A 17,716-nucleotide genomic window follows, 5' to 3' on the forward strand; every position below is an offset into this window, starting at 1 on the left:
CCAAATCCACTTGGTAACACATAAAAATATAGAAGATAGAGCAGGGAGAGGCCATTCAGCCCTTGGAGCCTACTCCACCATTCATCATGATCATGGCTAATCGATCAACACAACAGCCTAATCCTGCTTTCTCCCCATAACCTTTGATTCCATTTACCAGATGCTATATCTAGCTGCCTCGTGAATACATTCATCGTTTTGGCATCAACTACTTCCTGTGGTAATGAATTCCACAGGCTCACCACTCTTTGGGTGAAGAAATGTATCCCCATGTCATCCTAAATGGTCTACCCCAAATCATCATGCTGTGGCCCCTGGTTCAGGACAACCCATCATCAGGAGCATCCTCTCTGCATCTACCTTGTCCAGTCCTGTTGTATAAATCTCTATGAGATCCCCCTCATCCTTCTGAACTCCAGCAAAAACAATCCCAACCTAGTCAATCTTTCCTCATACATCAGAGCTGCCATTTGCAGAATCAGCTTTGTAGGCCTTCGCCGCACTCCCTCAAGAGCAAGAGCATCCCTTCTCAGAAAAGGAGGCCAAAACTGCACACGATATTCCAGGTGTGGCCTCACCAAGGCCCTGTATAACCGCAACAACACATCCCTGCTCCTGTAGTCAAAACCTCTCACAATGAAGAGGTTACTATTTGCCTTCTTTGCCACCTGCTGCGCCTGTATGCTTACCTTCAGTGACTGGTGCACAAGGACACCCAGGTCCCACTGCACAGTCCCCTCTCCCAGCATTTTGTGTACAGTGTTTATTTAAATTGGTGATTTACAGTCATCTTGCGAAAGTACACATCATCAATTGATGCACTACTACCAGCAATAACTGAAATTCCAGCTGAGTTGAATTTTAGTGGGAAGTGCAGTGAATTAGTGTCCCTTTCTGTTACAGGTATACAAGTTACAGAGGAATTGTTTTACTACGGTATGGGATCTTTCAAGGGTGGTGAAATTAATGTCATTTACATGTACACGTAAATGCTTCTTACTGATTCATATTCAGACTTGCAGTAATTAGTGTGTTGGAGCAACGGTTTTATAGCAATAAAATGTAGCAAACGAAACACACTGCAATTGTTCCACACTTTGCCACTCATTTGGACAACCTGCTTAGACTGATATTCTGGGTGGCGAGGGAGGATCTTTTAGTAGTTCTTATGCTGATTAGTAAAGATGTATCCATGCCTGATGTTGCATTCACAAGCTTAAATAGTGAATGACGCACTATGTACATAAATTTTCATGGAAAAACTCAATTGTTGAATGCGCACTCAAAACTCTATTTAAAATTCTGAAATCAAATGTAAACAAAAATGAAGGTACCTCAGTCACTAGCTTTTATTCAGGGCTATTTTAAATTGCTGTTCTTTTTGGGTTTTCAGTATCTCTGGACTTATCCATTAGCGTTTTGTATATGAATATGCCAATCAAGATTCCCTTAATTTCAAATGGAGCTATTTTAGCAGAAAAATAGTAATACCCTACAGATCAGCAAATATTTTTAAAACTAATTTTTCACTTTCTCAGTTGAATCAGAAGTCAGAGTGGAAAATTGTGTGAGCTTATTATATCAGAATCCCAACCATTTCATTAAAATATCCTTAGGAGGAACTAAGGATTGTTGAAATTCATTGGACAATGACCAGACAAGTTGTTTGTGACCTTCTAACTGGGGCATCACAGAAGGAAAAGCTGGGGAAACAAATTCAGAGTTAATATTGCAACACTGGTCTTTCCAATCACCTTGTTTACAAGCAATTTAATACTGTTAGCCAGTCTCCAGCAGGGATCTTTTCTGATCTGATCACTCAAGTCTTCAGTCTCTGTACTGATTAGTTCTTGAAGTTTGGAGGGATTATTCAGACACCACAGATCCTGGAGAGCATTCTGATTTTTAACCTAAACAAAACAGAACACAAGCTTTCTAAGACTGGGCATAGAACACAAACTAATTTTTTAACTACTATAATACTTCCTCAATTCATAATTTTAGAGTACAACTTCTATTGCTTTGTGGCAACCATAATGTGCATATCACGATCCCAAAATCAGCCATGTGATTTGGATTTATCATTTATTTTCGAGACAGAGAACTTAGTAGAGCAAATTAATACAATGAAGTTCTGAATAGTCAGATGTTGATCTCACTCTCTGCTGATCTGGGAAGTTGAAGTGCTGTGGAATAAGTTACTGCAGGGCTGGAAAGGTACAAAAATCAAGGTTCAGATGTAATTCCATACTGCTCCTGTGTTTCTTTCAGCACTGGTTACAGAGTCTGAGAAAATCATGATGTGGAGATGCCAGTGTTGGACTGGGGCAGACAATGTCAGTAATCACACGAGCCCAGGTTATAGTCCAACAGGTTTTTTTGAAGACACAAGCTTCCGGAGTCTTGTTCCTTCTTCAGGTGTTAGTGAGAGGTGGATCAGACACAGAATTTATAAACAAAAGATCAAAGGATCATATAACTAATGTTAATGCGTGAGCAAACCTAAGACGGCTGTTAAATCTTAAATCTGTAGGAAAGGATCAATAGGCAAATCCCAGAATTTTGTTCAAGTCACTGCCCTGAGAAAACTAAAGGTTTCATCAGTATAGCAGAGGTGACCTCTCAGGTCAGGCAATGCATTTTTGGTGTGAGGCCTTGTCTACAAATTGTGTGCTTTTTGAACAAAATAGAATGTATCTGCAATTACGCATGCAAATATGTATGTGTGAGAGACAGAGAGAGAGAGAGAGACTGTCTGCATATACATGTGTGAGAGAGAATGTGTGTTTGTGTTTATGTGTGTGAAGAGGAGAAAGTGTGTGTGTGAGAGAGATTGTGTGTATGTGTGGCGCACACACACATACAGACACACACTCTCTCTCCCTCACACACACATACACACTCACATACACTCTCTCTCTCACACACACACAAACACACTCACATACACTCTCTCTCTCACACACACACAAACACACACTCTCTCTCTCTCCCTCACACACACACACACACACACACACTCTCTCTCTCTCTCTCCACTCCCCCACACATACACTCTCTCTCTCACACACACACACACACACACACACACTCTGTCTCTCTTCACCACCACCCCCATGCACACTTACACTCTCTCTCCCTCACATGCACGCCACATACTCACTCTCTCTCAACTTCCCCTACACACACACACACACTCTCTCTCCCTCACATGCACGCACACACACGCACATGCACACTGTCTCACTCTGACCCTCTCAAACACACAGGCACACACACGTAAATCTATGGGTGAATTTGCATTTGCAGATTTGTAATTGCAGGTACATTCTATTTTGTTCAAAAAGCACACAATTTGTAATACCAGTCTGACTCCAAATTGATACACTACCAGATTTTAAACAAGTCCTCACACCTAAAATGCACAGGCTGACCAGGGATGTCACCTCTTGTACACTAAGGGAACTGAAAATTCCCCTAGTTATCTCAGGGCCGTGACTTGGAAGACATTCTGGAATTTGTGTATTAATCCTTTCTAACTGATTAACGATTTAACAGCCATCTTAGGTTTGTTCAACACATTTACTTCACTTCTATGACCCTTTGATCTTTTGTTTATACATTCAGTGTCTGATGCCACCTCTCAAAGGAGCCAGACTCCGAAAGCTTGCATCTTCAAATAAACCTGTTGGACTGTAACCTAGTGTCGTGTGATTTTTGACCTTGTGACAAAATCATTTATTGACTTTTTGTAACAATGATGCTGTAGTTCTTTTACATCAAAAGAAAAACTGAAAATAACTGTAACTACATCAATTAAATAAAATGAACATTCCTCTATTAACTAGACACCATATCAAGTAATATTCAACATTTCATTCAAATCAAAAAAGTTGCAAAATGGATATTTTGCACTTTCTGATAGTTTGTTGTGATTGTGGTAGTGAGCAGTGTAACTGCACAGAAACGTACGAGCTTTTTCTTCAAACAAGGTATATGGTTATTAATAAATGAAATTCTTTGAATAAATGAAATTTAATGAACAATTTTTATAATTCATATTTTTGGAAATAAAGTCTGCTTGTCTCCGTTTTGCTGGGCAAATAAACACAGGGTGAAGTCAAGACATTACAATTTGCTCAATGACTTTGGGAAGGAAGGATAAACATCAGCCAGGTCTTTCTTTCATGTTACATGTTACAAGCTTCCCCCTCCTGCTACCTCTGAAGAAACATCATGACACACTATAGGTAAAATTAGGATCCGATTTAGCTGAAATGCCCCTCACAAATAGGTAAATAATTCTTATTTGCATTTAGTGAACTATCATGGGAATAGATGCTAACAGTCATGAAACCATAGCTCAGCAGGAGTCAACAATTTGAGAAAAGGGCAATAATAGATGTACAAGAGAAAAATACAAATTCACATTACATTGCAAGATTTATTTTCTAATGTACAAAAGTTAACGGGGGTGGCTTTGCAACTGGTGATATATTGCTCTATTAAAATGCATAACTGTCACTGAACTGTTGAAGATTAATTGGTTGGGAGCGTCTGAAAGAAATCTCTTTGTTAACAGAAGAACTTGTACTTGCATGTTTGTCCTTTCCTGACCCAAAGCACTTTACGGTTAATTAAGTTTTGTTGAAGTGTAGTTCTTCGTTTAATGTAGAAATTACAGTAACTAATTTGTGCCCAGCAAGGACCCAAAATTGACAATGGAATAATCTGCCCTATTATCTGCTTTAGCTGTAGGTTTGTACACTTTTGAAAGCCCACCTGCTCAATTTTGAATTGTCCCTGTCAACTTTTGCATCTATCTTGGAAGGTCCTGATTGAATACCTAATACAAAATAAGTGAAGTCTGACAGTGCAGCATTTTCTCACTTTTTCACTGAAGCATCAGCTTTGGTTAATTGCCTAAGGCTCTGAAGAAGAGTTTAAAGATGAAATCTTCTGCCTCAGGCATAAGAGTGAGAATACGAAGCCAAACTTTAGTCCTAACTGCTAAAGGAATGTGACTTGGGACAGAATATTAGTACAATTATGTTCTGAATGGTTATATGCAACCTCTGATTAACACACACACATATACACACACACACATGGGCAGCTTTACAGTCATAGGGCAAGGTACTTCAGAATAGAACAGAACAAAAACAATAAAGTACAACAGCCAAGATAATAAAGTGTGAAGCTGGATGAACACAGCAGGCCAAGCAGCATCTCAGGAGCACAAAAGCTGACGTTTCGGGCCTAGACCCTTCATATCAGATGCACTTCAAAGGTCCATTACCTTTATCGAGCTTCACCTTAATCAAAGAACTCATGCAAGTTAATCAATTATATTTGCATTTACTGAACTGCATTTATAATGCTAACAAAGTGTGGAGCTGGATGAACACAGCAGGCCAAGCAGCATCTCAGGAGCACAAAAGCTGATGTTTCGGGCCTAGACCCATCAGCTTTTGTGCTCCTGAGATGCTGCTTGGCCTGCTGTGTTCATCCAGCTTCACACTTTGTTATCGTGGATTCTCCAGCATCTGCCGTTCCCATTATCAATGGACAACAGTCAGTCGGCCATAATGCCTTTTCAAGTAGCTGTGATTGCAAAGATGTGTGATCAACTCATTTGTTCCCTTCTTAAACATGTGGTGAGATCTTTATTCAAGAACTTCAATTAAATATATTTGGCTAAATAAGGGAAAAGCATTATAAATGCAGTTCAGTAAATGCAAATATAATTGATTAACTTGCATGAGTTCTTTGATTAAGGTGAAGCTCGATGAAGGTAATGGACCTTTGAAGTGCATCTGATAAAATGTCACATAATGGACTTGATGGCAAAACTTAAGACCATGAGTGGGAAAAGTCAATAGCTGTGTGGATGCTAAACTTGCTAAAGGAAAGAAAGTACTCATTAGCAAGGTACGGGAAGATGATGTTATCTTTCACATGGGAAGGCAGTGTGCAGTGGCATGACTCGAGATTCAGAGCTGGCGTCGCCATTCTTTTCAATATCAATAATGTTCTGAACCTGGGTGCACAGGGCATAATTTGAATGTTTGTAGGTGACATGAAGCTTGGAAAGTTATGAAGATAGTAACAGACTTCAGGTGAGGACAGGCAGATGGACGAAATGTGAAGATATGTGGTGAACAAATATTTAATACTCAATTCTGTAAATGCTTCCAGTAAGATGGCAGTGAGTAGGGCACCCAAGCCCAGGGCTCATCTGCTTTTCTTTTCATTTCTTTTCTTCTTTTTTCTCTCTTTTCTTGTTTTTTTTTACTTACTTCTTGTTGAAGAGTTCGGTCAGGGTGACAGCTTAGCCAGCGGCAAGTGCGCCCAGCAGTGCAGGCTCGTGGTAGCGATGTCAGAGGTGCGTTTGGGTTCCCAGCGGTGTCTGTGTTTGGTGCAGATTCATGGTGGCGACAGCAGAGGCAGGTTTGGGCCCAGCACAAGAGCAGGAGGCATCAGCAGTGACTGTATCGGTGAGGCGGGCCCGAAGCAGACTCATTGTGGTGGCAAAGTCGAGTTTGGGCTGATGCGGTGCCCAAAGGTATCTGCATTGGCGAGGTCCGTCAAGGATGCGTAGTGCTGAGGGCATCGGTGGAAGCAGATGGAGCCAAAGAGTGGCAACGCATTGAAGGGGGCTCATGCCTGACAACCAAATTTAACAAGAAGGACTGTAACGTTGTGGAGCTGGGGAACATAACAGGCCAAGCAGCATCGGAAGAGCAGGAAATTCAACATTTTGGGTCAGGACTCTTCTTCAAGGACCTGAAACATCAACTTTCCTGTTCCTTTGATACTGCCTGGCCTGCTGTGTTCCTCCAGCTCCACTCTGTGTCATCTCTAACTCCAGCATCAGCAGTTCTTGCTATCTTGGACTGTACAGCTGAACGCTTTTTCTCTATTTCTTCACTCTTCTGCCTCTTCATTCCACATCTTGGTTTACTTTTCTGTGCTTTAAGATGGTGTTGGAGAGTTGCAACACTGTACAACACTTTTCATTGTATTTTGTAAGAAAACACATGTGGTAATAAATAAATCAAATCAGATTAAAGTGATTCATTTTAGTGTGAAGAATATGGAGATTCAATGTGAGCTGACTGCTACAGGTGCAGGAACAGATGGACTTGGCGATGTACAACAAAAACCATAAAAGAACCAGTCAGTTTAAGCAAACAAAGAGTTATGCAGTTCTAATGAATTGGAATTAACTTTTTGAAAGGGTGGTGGAAGCAGTTTCAACTTTAATTTTGCAGATGGAATGAAATAATGACTTAAGAGGAAAAAATGCCAGCCTTGATTACATTACGGGGGTGTGGGACGCAGACATGACAATCCCAACTACTTCCTCCGCTGCTACGTCTGTATAATTTTAAACCCTAAACATGTCTCTAACATCGCGATGCAACACAATTTGCTGATTTCAGTTATTCAGAAGAAAGTGGTTTCTTACATTTACTGGCAGCCTCCTTCCATTTTTGAGCAGATGATTAATTGGGATGCATCATCCTCTAAAAATGCAGTCTCAAACCACATTGAAACCAACATTTCTGCACGTCAACTTGCATTTTTCAAAATGGTTTGTTAACTAAGGATTGTTAAAAATTTAATCAAGCAACCTTCTTAAATATATGAAAAGCAAAGAAACTTGTAAACTGTATGCAAAAACCTTCTTCCCAGAATGTCTGGGTGAATAGATGAACTACGTGATGATATGAAACAATCAGGATGCTCCCATGTTTGATGATTACTCTGGGCTGAGTTAAAGGATTCTGAAGATAACATTTGCGGTATTGTAATTAATGCTATTACCTCAAAGCAACAATGAAGAGGAATATCAGCCAAGGTTACTGATCCTATTTGCCTCCAGCTATAATGTCCCTACATTCATTTCATGTCTTTAACCTGAGCCACAGAAGGAGATATCAGAATTGATGACCATGCTTTGATTAAAAGGATAAATTTTAAGGAGAACCGCAAAAGATGAATGAGATAGTATGGAGTAGGGTGAATTTCAGAAGATCAGGCTGAGGTAGCTCAAAATATAGTTGCCAATGTGCAGCATATAAAAGTGGAGACACAGAAGCAAGAGAAGTAAAGGAGAGCAAACAGCTGAAATGTTTGTAGTGCTGGCTGAGATGAAAGTTTGGAATGGGTGAAGCCAGGGAGAAAACTGAAATAATAATGAGGGCTGTAGGCCTGAAGAACTATTGAACTAACAGCCAATGACATTCTGCAAGGGGTGATTGGTGAACAGAATTAACATAAAAACGATCATATCAAATGGCGCATTGCTTCAACAAAAGCATTCATTCGAATTATTTCTTGGTTGGCAAGGGTGGTATGGACGTTCATAGGGCTGACACAGTGGCTCATGGGCAGTACTGCTGCCTCACAGCACTAGGGGCCTGGGTTCAATTGCATGTTTGTCTATGTGCAGTTTGCACTTTTCTTCTGTGTCTGTTGGTCTTTTCCTCACGGTGCTCCAGTTTCCTCCCACAGTCCGAAGATGTGAAGATTAGGTGGATTAGCCATGGGAAATGTAGGATTACAGGGATGGAGTGGGTCTGACTGGGATGGTCTTTGGAGGGGCAGCTGTGGAGTCCATACTGTAGGGGTTTCTATTAAAAAAAAGCCATGCCCCCTCTGAGGGCCAGTGCCCCAATGATGATCATTGTCCTCAGGGACAGTGGCCCAGCGAGGTTCAGTGCCCCAGCGATGGTTAGTGCTCTCAAGGACAGTGGTCCAGAGGGTCAGTGCCCCTGGGATGGTTAGTGCTCTCAAGGACAGTGCCCCAGTGATGGTCAGTGCTATCAGGGTAAGTGGAAGGGTGGGTTAGTAAGTTTGCTGATGGCACAAAGGTTGGTGGAGTTGTGGATAGTGTGAAGCACTGTTTTAGGTTGCAACGGGACATTGACAGGATGCATAGCTGGGCAAAGAAGTGGCAGATGGAATTCAACCTGGAAAAGTGTAAAGTGATTCAAGTGGACGTTTGAATTTGAATACAGGATTAATGGCAGGATTCTTGGCAGTGTGGAGAAACAAAGGGATCTTGGGGTCCACAGCCATAGATCCTTCAAAGTTGCCACCCAAGTTCATTGGGTTGTTAAGAAGGCATACGGTATGCTGGTTTTCATTGGCAGGAGAATTGTGTTTGAAGAGCTGCCAGGTTATGCTGCAGCTCTATGGAACCCTGGTTAGACCACACTTAGAATATTGTGTTCAGGTTCTGGTCGCCTCATTAAACAAATGATGTGGAAGCTTCAGAGAGGGTGCAGAGGAGATCTGCCTGGACTGGAAGGCAGGTCTTAATAGGAAAGGTCGAGGGAGTTAGAGTTTTTCTCTTTGGAATGAATAAGTATGAGAGGTGACTTGATAGAGGTGTACAAGATGATGAAGCATAGTTGGAGCGGATACACAGAGACTTTTTCCCAGGGCGGAAATGACTATTATGAGGGGGCATAATTTTAAGGTGATTGGAGGAAGATATAGGGGAGATGTCAGATGTAGGTTCTTCACACAGAGAGTGACGGGTGCGTGGAATATGCTGCTGGCAGTGGTAGTGGAGTCAGATACATTAGGGACATTAAAGTGACTCTTGGTTAGGCACATGGATGGTAGCAAAATGTAGGGGATGCAGGTTAGTTTTGATCATAGAGTAGGATAATAGGTCAGCACAACATCCTGGGCCGAAGGGCCTGTACTATGCTGTACTGTTCTATGCTCAGTGCCCCAGTGATGGTCGGTGCCCTCAAGGACAGTCCCCAGTGAGGGTAATACTAAATAAAAACCGAAAGAACTGCAGATTCTGTAAATCAGGAACAAAAACAAATTTGCTGGAAAAGCTCAGCAGATCTGGCAGCATCTGAGAAGGATAAAACAGAGTTAACTGTTCAGAGGAAGGGTCACTGGTCCCGAAACGTTAACTCTGTTTTTTCCTCCACAGATGCTGTCAGACCTGCTGAGCTTTTCCAGCAATTTTGTTTTGGTCCTGAGTGACGGTGGCTCAGTGGTTAGCACTGCTGCTCACAGCACCAGGGACCTGGGTTCAATTCCACCCTCTGGCGACTGAGTGTGTGCAGTCTGCACATTCTCCCTCTGCGTGGATTTCCTCCCACAGTCCAAAGGTGTGCAGGTTAGGTGGATTGGCCATATTAAATTGTCCATAGTGTTCAGGGACATGTAGATTAGGTGGGTTATAGGGGAATGGGTCTGGATGAGATGCTCTGAGGGTCGCTGCGGACTTGTTGGGCTGAATGGTCTGTTTCCACACTGTAGGGATTCTATGAGCTATGACTGTTCTCAGGGACAGTGCTTCAGTGAGGGTCAGTGCCCTCAGAAACAGGAGAAATGAACTTAGCAAGAGCAGCCAGGCTGGGCCTGGTAAATCTCCCGAGGAGCCCCACCAGCAATAACCTGACCTTAGTTTTGTGAAACAGAGCGCTGGCAAACAGTAACGACTTGGTGGAGATGTTTAAGATGTTTCGGACATTGCACTTGATGTGTCAAGAACTCAGCCACATTTTCGGGAAGTTCTTTTGTCTCTCTGTTGGGAATAGCTCCGGGTAGACAAAACACCGCCTTTTTCTGAAGAAGGGTCCAGACCCGAAACGTCAGCTTTCCCGCACCTCTGATGCTGCTTGGCCTGCTGTGTTCATCAGCTCTACAGCTTGTTAACCTGTTATACCGCCTTTTGTGAAGCGTGCAGGCTTCATACAGACTAGAAGTGGTCAAATTCATGCGAAAAGTAGGTATTAAAATGTTTCCAAGCGCAGGTACAATTCAGCAGTGTAAAAGATCACAGTACTGAAGAAAGCAATTGTTGTTTGTTTGCTTCCAAGCACATTTATCACCTTAAAAGCACATGTGCTTGCATGTTTCTGTGTAATGGCAGTGGCAGACTCTTCTTTCTGGATTCAAGGAAATCACAGATTTTTTTTCCCAATCTAGCCAAACAAATGATGTGGCATGTTCAAACTTATTTTTTGAATGGTTCTCATTTCCCTTTACAACAAGAGAGACAAGCTTGTTTAAATTCCTTCTGAAAGTGTTACTGTTGGATTGTTTCCATTAGAACACATGCATGTCTGCGCACTCGAACCTAAGGGAGCTGGGCCCGCCTGAACTCTGTTACTAAAGTCCAAATTTTGTAAACGGCTCTTTCATTTTCGATTCGCGTCGATTAAAATGTTTATTCTACAGAATGATAAGCCCGCCCCACCCAACCCCGATAAACAAAGTTCATGCAACTTTCCATTTGTAAACAAACGCCAATCATTTCAACTCCTAGTTTAATAATAGCATCGATTAGATAAACGCGCAACACTGAAATGGGTTTTCGTTTAAAATCTATTTCCTCCAGATCCCAATTAATCATGCAAATTATAGGCAATCGATTTATTTTACACATAACGATTATTTCCCCCTTCGCCCTCTGGTAGAATTTACCTTAGCGATTTCTCCTGTGAAGTACACAACCATTCCCGCAGTCAAAGCAAGCGATATAAACAGCGTGACCCCACCGGCCAGGGCCAGTTTGGAATTTGCCGACGCTGCTGCCGTGCGCTTTGCCCTGATCATTGGAGCAGCGGATTCCGAGCTACTGGATCGGCAATACTGTCCAGCCATTGCATCCCTTGGAGTACAGAACACCACTCACAGCATCTACCCGCCTGGAAGGAAAATAACCTCCAGAGGAAGGGGAAAAAAAATCTGCTGCCAGCTGTGGGTGGATCTAGGCGAGGAGCAGCTTCATTCTGTTATATCTTAATTCACCGAAAATCCGTGTCCCTCCAAAGTTCTGCGGCAGAATGTTTGTCTTGGCTCCATTCTGGCGTGCCACCAACAGGGAAGTTGGCGCGATTTGTATAGGTCCCAATGCTCCGTCCAATTTTTTCTAAAACTTCCTTACGTGTCTTTAATCAGAGAATGCTGGAACAATCTCAGGGGACCTGGAAGTTTCCGTACAGTCAATACTTCGAGTTGGATTCCACTCTTCTTATCTTCTCTCGGCTTTACAGTCGAAGACTCGTTGGCACTCTTCCATGTTGCTCAAAAGGCAGCTTCATATTCAAATTCAAAATTGATTGACATGCTTAAACTTCCAAGAGTCAGATATAAATAGCAGTGTGGATATCAAAATTAAAACCTGCAGCATGCTCGTCCTGAACAAGGTTTGAAAATGTGAGTCATGAGGAAGTTAGTGACAGAATTCAGCAAGGCATAGGGCTAGTAAAATAGCAAATGATTTTTAAGACAATGAAATCCTTGGAGCCAAATGGAAAAGAGAAAAGCCTTCCGTTTATATCACACCTTGCAGGACACCCAGATGTCTCAAAACACTTTACAGCCAATGAAGAACATTTAAAGTGTTGTCATTACAGTAATACGGGAAAGACAACAGCTATTATATACATAGCAACCTCCCAGAAACAGCAATGTCATAATAACCAGACAATCTACTTGTGTGAGGGGAGTATTTCCTGCAATTTTAAAGGGGGCTGCAGAACAGAAAGACCAAGGGTTATACATGCACAATCCTGTGGAGGTACCAGGGAAAGTAGAGAAAACTATTGTAAAATCACAATCTTCAAGTGTTTTGACATAGGTATAGAATACTAAAACAAGGAAGTTAAGTAAAACATTAGAAAACTCTGATTAGGTCCCAACTGACATATTGTGTTAAAATCTGGACACCACCACTTCAGGAAGCTTATATCAAAGCCTTGTGAGAGGGTGCAGTGAAGATCTAATAAAGTGGCACCAGAGAAGAGGGAATTCATTTGTTGGGTTCACTAAAGTTCTTGGGAGTTGCTCCTCTTAGCAGAGAAAATTGTCAGTAGATTTGATAAACCTGTTTGAAATGATAAATTATTTTTGACAACAGTAAATAGGCAGAAATTGTATTCAGCAGCAAAAAGGTGAGGAACCAAAGAACTCCACAGAAAGATAATTGGCTAAAGAACCAGAGGCAGCAAGATTAACAATTCTTTCACAGATTGCGAGTTGTTCTGATCTGCAATATACTGCATAAAAGGATGCTGGAAACAAATTCAATAGTAAAATTCTGAAACAAATTGAATAAATACTTGAGGAGAAAAATTTACGATGATACAGGAAAAGAGTACAGAGGAGAATTAATGAGATAGTCTAGCAAAAGGCTTGCATGTGATCAATGAGTCAAATAATCTTCTGCTTTTTTCATCATTTTAAGATTCGGTGAAATACCTGTACCAAAATACTAGCGATTACATCCATACAATATGACATTTATTTATTCTCAGGATGTCAGCTTCTTTGGCCTGGCTAGCTTTTGTTATTTAGCCATAGTGGAACTAGAAAAGTGGTAGCAGACCATCTTATTGGACACCTACAGCAATTGAATATATCTGAGTGTCTTTTTCCAAAGCGGTGAGAGCTAACTATTTGGTACATGAATCAGAGGCCAGGTAGAAATGGCAGCTTTCCTCCCCTCTTGTATTTAAGTGTATTCGTTTGCTTTTTACAACAGCCCATTTTCAGCTTTTTCTTAAACTGAATTTGAATTCTTAAAGTACCACAAAAACAGAATAGCCAGAATGCTTGGCTCTGTCTGTGCAGGAAAAACAGCATTAATATTTGGAATCTTATTTTTAAAGAGGAGCGTAAAGGAAGTTATATTGGACTGAAAACATTTATTCTGTTTTTTTCTCTCCACAGATCCTGTCAGGTCTGTTGAATATTTTCAATATGTTTTGTTTCTTTTCAAAATTTCAACTTCCACTCTATTTTGGTTTTATCTCAAAGTACCACGATGAATTTTTATTTTACCTTCTTTGGATTATTAATCTGGCTGTTTGAAATACTACTCCAATAAAATAACCTCTGCACTAGTGTAGCCCAGGATATGATTCAGCATTTTTTAAAGTGTAATTGAACTATTAATGTCAGTTGCCAAATAACAATGAAGAATAGTTTGATTATTAATTGATGGCCTTTATTACAGAATGGCTGTGGCCTTTTGCATTAGCAAGACGAGAAAAGCAGAAAAGCTTGGAATCAACAGTGTTTATAATGATGACTAATTAAAGTATATAAGACAGTATCAGAATACGCATGAGTATAACCGACTGTAAAATTACAAGCCAAAAGGTCAAACAGTCAACAAAATCAATTTCCAATATGTAAATATGTGAAAATCACTTCAGAAATATGTGCTGTTATGGTAACAAGAACTCTTTCTGGTTGGATAACATTAAGTGGGCAGATTGTTCATTCAAGGGTCAAAGGACTTGAGGGAGATTTGTTGAGTACTGAAAGGATATGGTTTTTTTTAGCGTAAATGAACACTGAATACAATGGAAAAGAGTCTTCTTTTGTTTTGCTAGTTCAATCGGAAATCTGCTATACTTTCAGATACACGTTTTAATGTTAATCATGCTCCTGTGAAATGCCTTGAGAACATTTCATTATTTTCAAGGTGCTGCTAGATAAATATGAGTATTATCATTCTTTCCATTATTTGTGCCTTCCACTATTCTGTGATTAAATTGCTTTCTCTGATTTTATTTCTTCATCCTATTTTTCTCATTTCTTCCTTCTACTCTTTTAAAATCTGGTCTCCTTCATTTTCATCACTTACCATTTATTTTCCCAAACATTTCCTGGTGCATTTTCTGGTATAAACATATGCAAGCATACCATAAGAACACATAAAGAAAACATTGTTTTCATTCTGTTCTCATTTGTTTTCTCAATCTCTTTTGTTAATATAGGCCTTAATCCTCAACCCACATGCCACCATTGCTGAAAGCCTCAATGCCTTCCTGGCTAGTTTCCAAATGCTACCAACAAACTTAAAGATATCCAGCACTCCACATGCATATCTACCCTACAATAAACTGCTTAACACTAGTACGCAGATCTCAACGAACTCATCATTCCTCGTGCATTGATTTCAATCTCGTTTTACTTATGTATAAGTAGAACAACTTATTTCCCCCAGTTCCATCCCCACAGTCAGTTGTTATGATCCTGGACCAGATCAGATTTATGTATAATTCAGCTAGAAGCCAGTAATCTTCAAGATCGATGTAGTATATATTTTATCATCCATAAGTAATATGAGCTAAATATGGGTAAGCCAACTGTGGTCAGAGCACATCAAATAGCAAATGTGATCGGGACAGATCCCATGAATTTCCTAGGAACTCCCCAGAATATGGGTAATGAAATCTCATTAAAACTTTATATGTGATTTCAAATCTTCTGTTTCAAAGACCTAACTTTGAAGCTCCCTCACAAACTGCTTTATCATGTATTGTCTCAGCGACTGATCACAACCGAAACCAAAAGACTGATCACCACCTGGTTGTTCTCTCACCTAATCAGAAATGTGCTGGATTCTGGAAAGTGGACTCCAGCATTTACACATACGTGTAATTTTAACTTATCTCCAGACAGTTAGCTTCACCAAATTGGTATTGCTCCCTGGACACCTCCAAGTTCCAATCTTACTGAACTGCACTGAACACTGTTCGTAGGTTTTCCCCGCTCCTACTCACAGCTGCACTGAACCTGTGCTCCTAATTTCTACATTTGTATGGTCTTATTCATGGTTAACAGGCATCTTCTGATCATCCATGACTTAAGGGTGTTTTTCTCAAAGCTTCCCTGCACCTACTAGCTTCCCAGACATCTCTGAACCCTAACTACATGGAGCTATCAGACGGCTCCTGGGTCGTCTTCGTGAGTCCCAAATACATTGAACCAGTGATATCCAGATGGCTTGTCAGCAATTCAGTTAACAACATGTCTGTTTAGATTAGATTCCCTTAATTGTGGAAACAGGCCCTAGTCCCTGTTCCTCACTTTCTCTGTAACCAACTTAATAAAACCAACTGTTTCTAGCCTTGATTTTGTTGACTGTTTGTGCTCCTGAGATGCTGCTTGGCCTGCTGTGTTCATCCAGCCTCACATTTTATTATCTTTGTTTCTAGCCTTCAACTGCTCTTCAGTGATGCTTCCACTGTTTTACATTGAATATTTTGCACAATTACTATTGCTACAAAAAAAATGTAATTAATATTGGAGTACCAAGTTCTCTCAATGTTGCAAGCTTCACAGCTTGCTGGCTTACACGGTACAAATGAATACAATTGAAACAAAAATTACAGTGTATAATAATTCAAATTATGGACTACATTGCTTCTCCATTTCCTATACTACAGCTTATAAAGCATCTATGGCATGGATTTAATCATTAAAGACTTATATTCCAAAATTCTCCTCTGAACCTCTTTACTTTGCCACAGAGCACTCTATCAAGAAAATAATAATTTGATTACATCTCTGGCCACCATGTTCACTGTAAACCCCAGGTCCTGCAGGATATCTAGTCAAGGAATATTGGATATTTTTCTACATTAAAATCAATAGGAAAGTATAAATTGTTGAAGTTAGTTCCCCTCTGTCAAATGGAAAGTATTACAACAACACCTATATTTGTATAGCAGTGCTTTTAAAATAATGAAATGTACCTAAGGCATTTCACAGAGCAAAATAGACAAAAATATGATGTCAAATCACATAAGGTCAAATCACATAAATCAAATGACTAAAATCTTGACAAAAAAATAGCTTTTAAGAGCTACATTAAAGGAAGAGAGTGAGATTGACAGGACCAGAGTTGTAGAGAGGGAATTCCAAAGTTTGGGTCCAAGCCTTCGGAACTTAGGATAAAAATATAAAATTGTCTGATACTTCAGGGATATGCTTTGCTGTCCTGTAGAAAACACAACAATTTGTGCAAAATACCACAAATGCTACATGGTTTTGGTACTAATGATTAGGCATAAATAGTAGCCAGAAGATTATTATTCTTCAATAAGTTATTCTTTCTTATTTTTTGTCTCTAACGCTTCACTATTCTTCAAGAACTTTTACGGCCATCCCACACAGCAGGCAGGGCTCAGTTTAACTGAAAACAAAAAGCTGACGTCTGTATTTGAATATCATCATCAGCAACAGAACAAGGTACATAACTAACTCTTAGGAGGCACCTTTAAGACCTGAATTGGTGTCTGGATAGTAAGGCCACCTGAAAGGCTTTCCATTCTGGATTTGATCAGAGGAAATCAGGATGTCCACATTGCATACTTAGCCCAATTGTACACAATCCTGTCAATGCAATTTGTTTAGTAGGTATATGCTGATGTCAGGAAATAATCCAAAATTTTTAAAATGTTGTCAGACTTTGTTGTTGTGTTGAATTGTTTGCAAAACACAGAGCCTTTTATTTTCTTATCCACACATATCTCCAAATAAACGTGAGAAAGATATCTGTGAATTCATCAGATTGGTCATTGTTAAGCAGCTGATCAATTCACTACAAACTACGCTTTCCAATATCAGATCAATCCATCACTTGATGTCTAGTTTGTGTGACATTTTGCTATATGAAAATTTTCAAGACAGCTTCAATGGCATATGGCATTATCAACTTTCTAGCAATTATGTGCAATTTAAAAAGAAATGTTTGCATCATTCATTAATGATAGATGTGGGTTTGACTACTACTTTAGTACCACCAACCCCTTCAGAAGTAGCATTACATCCACTCTGCCTTTCCAACCATCAAAAATTCACGTGGACATGAATAGAAAGCTCCAACTTGAAGGTACGAGGAACATTGCGATATCATATTCAGAAATTTTATCAA

General features: G+C 40.2%; 1 protein-coding gene across 3 annotated transcripts in view; it reads right to left on the reverse strand.

The window, feature by feature from the left end:
* Nucleotides 1-17,716, reverse strand: part of tnfsf10l (TNF superfamily member 10, like) — a 42,912-nt gene that overhangs the window by 11,801 nt on the left and 13,395 nt on the right. The window contains exons 1-2 of one of the 3 annotated variants that reach the window (XM_048544874.2): nucleotides 11,467-12,199; nucleotides 1,755-1,910 (exon numbers count right to left, since the gene is read on the reverse strand). In XM_048544874.2, coding sequence (XP_048400831.1) covers nucleotides 1,755-1,910; nucleotides 11,467-11,646 — 336 coding nt within the window. In that variant the 5' untranslated portion in view covers nucleotides 11,647-12,199. Of the gene's footprint in view, nucleotides 1-1,754; nucleotides 1,911-11,466; nucleotides 12,241-17,716 lie in introns of those variants that run through there. The other 2 variants (XM_048544876.2, XM_048544875.2) reach the window with 2 other exon arrangements.

Source organism: Stegostoma tigrinum, chromosome 15 (genome assembly GCF_030684315.1).
Source record: "Stegostoma tigrinum isolate sSteTig4 chromosome 15, sSteTig4.hap1, whole genome shotgun sequence".
NCBI classification, from domain to species: domain Eukaryota; kingdom Metazoa; phylum Chordata; class Chondrichthyes; order Orectolobiformes; family Stegostomatidae; genus Stegostoma; species Stegostoma tigrinum.